This window comes from Ciona intestinalis, unplaced genomic scaffold (genome assembly GCF_000224145.3).
Source record: "Ciona intestinalis unplaced genomic scaffold, KH HT000098.2, whole genome shotgun sequence".
NCBI classification, from domain to species: Eukaryota; Metazoa; Chordata; class Ascidiacea; order Phlebobranchia; family Cionidae; genus Ciona; species Ciona intestinalis.
This window is the reverse complement of record NW_004190420.2, coordinates 498,012-498,777: the sequence shown is the minus strand read 5'-3', so window position 1 is coordinate 498,777 and position 766 is coordinate 498,012. Positions and strand designations below refer to the sequence as shown.

Below are 766 nucleotides of genomic sequence, written 5' to 3'. Positions count from 1 at the left end.
ATCGATGACGATGCCCTGCTTGGCTGCACCGTAAACTTCCGCGCCTCCGTAGTATGGTCCGGGTCCACCATAAGGATGTCCCTGTCCCATTGCCTTTCCGAGTGCTCCCGCGCCGAGTGCAATGGATCCAGGAACGAACATGGTCTTGCTCACATCGCCGCCGTAGTCCTTGTCTCCGACGTAGATGTCCGAATCAGCTGCTCCTTGCGCCAAGCCTTGTCCTGCGGCCAATTGATCGGCCTTGGAACCGAAAGCGACGTCTTGTGCTGAATCGTCGTCAGACATGGTGATGGTTTCGTAAACGCCACCTTGGATTACGATGCCAGAGTCGGCTGCCGCGTGTCCAGCTGCTCCGTGCTTGCCGCCAAAGTATCCGTATGGGTAGGCTTGTTCGTGGCCTGCACCTGCAGCGGCACCTGCGCCGAGTACGGTTTGACCAGGTTGGAAGACGGTCTTGCTCACCTTGCCGCCCTTCTTGCCTCCAGCAACGAGAGCGTCGGCGCCTTGAGCGCCTTGGGCGAGGCCTTGGCCTGCAGCCAAGTTGTCGGATCCCATGCCAGCCTTTACGACTCCGTCCGATGCTCCATCGTCGTAAGTTTCAGTGATGAATGAGCCGCCATCGATGACGATGCCCTGCTTGGCTGCACCGTAACCTTCCGCGCCTCCGTAGTATGGTCCGGGTCCACCATAAGGATGTCCCTGTCCCATTGCCTTTCCGAGTGCTCCCGCGCCGAGTGCAATGGATCCAGGAACGAACATGGTCCTG

At 59.3% G+C, this 766-nt stretch overlaps 1 protein-coding gene across 1 annotated transcript in view; it reads right to left on the bottom strand.

The window, feature by feature from the left end:
* Nucleotides 1-766, bottom strand: part of LOC445660 — a 24,150-nt gene that overhangs the window by 7,152 nt on the left and 16,232 nt on the right. Inside the window, exon 36 of the mRNA XM_026838594.1 lies at nt 10-561. Within this exon, the coding sequence (XP_026694395.1) occupies nt 10-561 (552 nt within the window). The remainder of the gene's footprint in view (nt 1-9; nt 562-766) is intronic.